Source organism: Sinocyclocheilus anshuiensis, unplaced genomic scaffold (assembly GCF_001515605.1).
Source record: "Sinocyclocheilus anshuiensis isolate Anshui unplaced genomic scaffold, SAMN03320099.WGS_v1.1 scaffold1306, whole genome shotgun sequence".
Taxonomy (NCBI): domain Eukaryota; kingdom Metazoa; phylum Chordata; class Actinopteri; order Cypriniformes; family Cyprinidae; genus Sinocyclocheilus; species Sinocyclocheilus anshuiensis.
In genome coordinates this window covers 1,775-3,670 of record NW_015558625.1, presented here as the reverse complement: position 1 = coordinate 3,670, position 1,896 = coordinate 1,775, and the positions used below count along the sequence as shown (strand labels likewise).

Here is a 1,896-nt window from a genome sequence, read left to right as displayed (position 1 = left end):
GATGCAATCCGACGGGACTCGGGCAGAAATCATGTTCATGGATGAGCTAATGATTTATTAATGTAGTAGAATAAAGCAGAGTGAGGCTGAAAGCCGTCAAAGCGAAACGAGGCCGCTGAACGAGCGCTACACATGGCTCGAAATGTGTATGGGTCCGGTCGTGAGTATGTGGGGTAAAGCAGCGGAGCTTTTATTACTATTAAATTCATAACATATTAAAGTGTCTTTGGTGTTTCCATGTTTTCTACAAAACAAAACCGGAAATCGAGGGGTTATGGCATCATTGGCAGGCGACACAATGACACTATGGACACGGTCCGTGTCACTAGTTAAAATTACTTATTCCTCTGGATTTAAACATTCTTCGAAACATTTGGGATAATGTAAGAACACAAGTCAGCAAAATATATAACACTGTTCTAGTGGTTTTTGGATATTTTAATAAAAAAAATCTTACATATTGTGCCTTTAATGCAAAATTTTACCTTTAGGGATAAAATGTGATTTTTTTTCATACAACACAGCAAGCTGTGTCACTTTTTAACCTAAACTGCTTTAGACAAGAGAAAGAAAAATACTCCTATCAGTTTGCTTACATTCTTTATTCATTTTCTGTCATTAAGTCCACTTAATGTGGAAAAATAACTGTATTAATTAATATGTGACCCTGGACCACAAAACCAGTCATATCATCTCAATAAACAAGCTTCCCATTGATGTATGGTTTGTTAGGATAGGACAATATTTGGTCAAGATACAACTATTTGAAAATCTGGAATCTGAGGGTGCAAAAAAATCTAAATATTGAGAAAATCATCTTTAAAGTTGTCCAAATGAAGTTCTTAGCAATGCATATTACTAATCAAAAATTAAGTTTTGATATATTTATGGTAGGAAATTTACAAAATATCTTCAAGGAACACGAACTTTACTTAATATCCTAATGATTTTTGGCATAAAAGAAAAATGGATAATTTTGACCCATACAATGTATTGTTGGCTATTGCTACAAATATCCCCCAGCGACTTAAGACTGCTTTTGTACTCGAGGGTCACATATATTAAGTTATTCACTTCAATTCATTTCAATATTACTGTTTTTACTGTATTATTGATCAAATGAATGCAACAAACCCCAAACTTTTGCACAGTGGCGTATAATGTTTAGATTTTAAAATGAAACAATTTTCCTTTTGATGCTTATAGTTTTTAAGTGTAGTCTGCACTCAACACTCAAAGTTTCCAAATATACTCACTCTACAGTTTTCATTCTAGAGTTTATGCTCTGTAATAGTACAATTTAAAACAAGAATCCACTGAAAATGCTCTCTATATTATTTTGGGAGACTCTATGAAGCATCGGCTCAAACACAATACAACAGGTTTAACAGGAAAAAGCCCAAAAGTATCTACCAGAAACAAAGCAAACGAAGTCATGAAGCCTTCTTTGGTGAGCTCCCATGTTCCTCCGTACTCCTCCTCATCCACCTGCTGGAAACTACTGAAGTACAGGTACAGGACGCCTGCGTTGATGACACAGAATCTGCAGGACACAAACAATCACAAATCACGGGTGACGACTTCGTGAAGACCAGCTGGAGGACTGTACTGTACTATACTCACATGGCTATTCCCAGAAACCCTTTCAGAGGAGCAACTCCCCATATTACACCCAAGATGATAGCGATGATTTGCCGGAACCAGTAAACAACGTCTAAAAACTCATCCTGCAATCAAAAAAACAGAACAATATGCAAGGAATGCATGTATAACAACATTAATAAGAGAGCAAAACAAAAAAAGCATAGGCTATATATATATATATATATATATATATATGCTTGATCCTCTCTCACACACACACACACTCTCTCACACACACACACACACACACAC

The 1,896-nt window shown here is 35.8% G+C and overlaps 1 protein-coding gene across 1 annotated transcript in view; it reads right to left on the bottom strand.

The window, feature by feature from the left end:
* The window catches only part of LOC107680731 (uncharacterized protein C20orf24 homolog), a 7,805-nt gene that overhangs the window by 4,731 nt on the left and 1,178 nt on the right, over nt 1-1,896 (bottom strand). Inside the window, exons 2-3 of the mRNA XM_016476769.1 lie at nt 1,624-1,727; nt 1,414-1,543 (exon numbers count right to left, since the gene is read on the bottom strand). Coding sequence (XP_016332255.1) covers nt 1,414-1,543; nt 1,624-1,727 — 234 coding nt within the window. The remainder of the gene's footprint in view (nt 1-1,413; nt 1,544-1,623; nt 1,728-1,896) is intronic.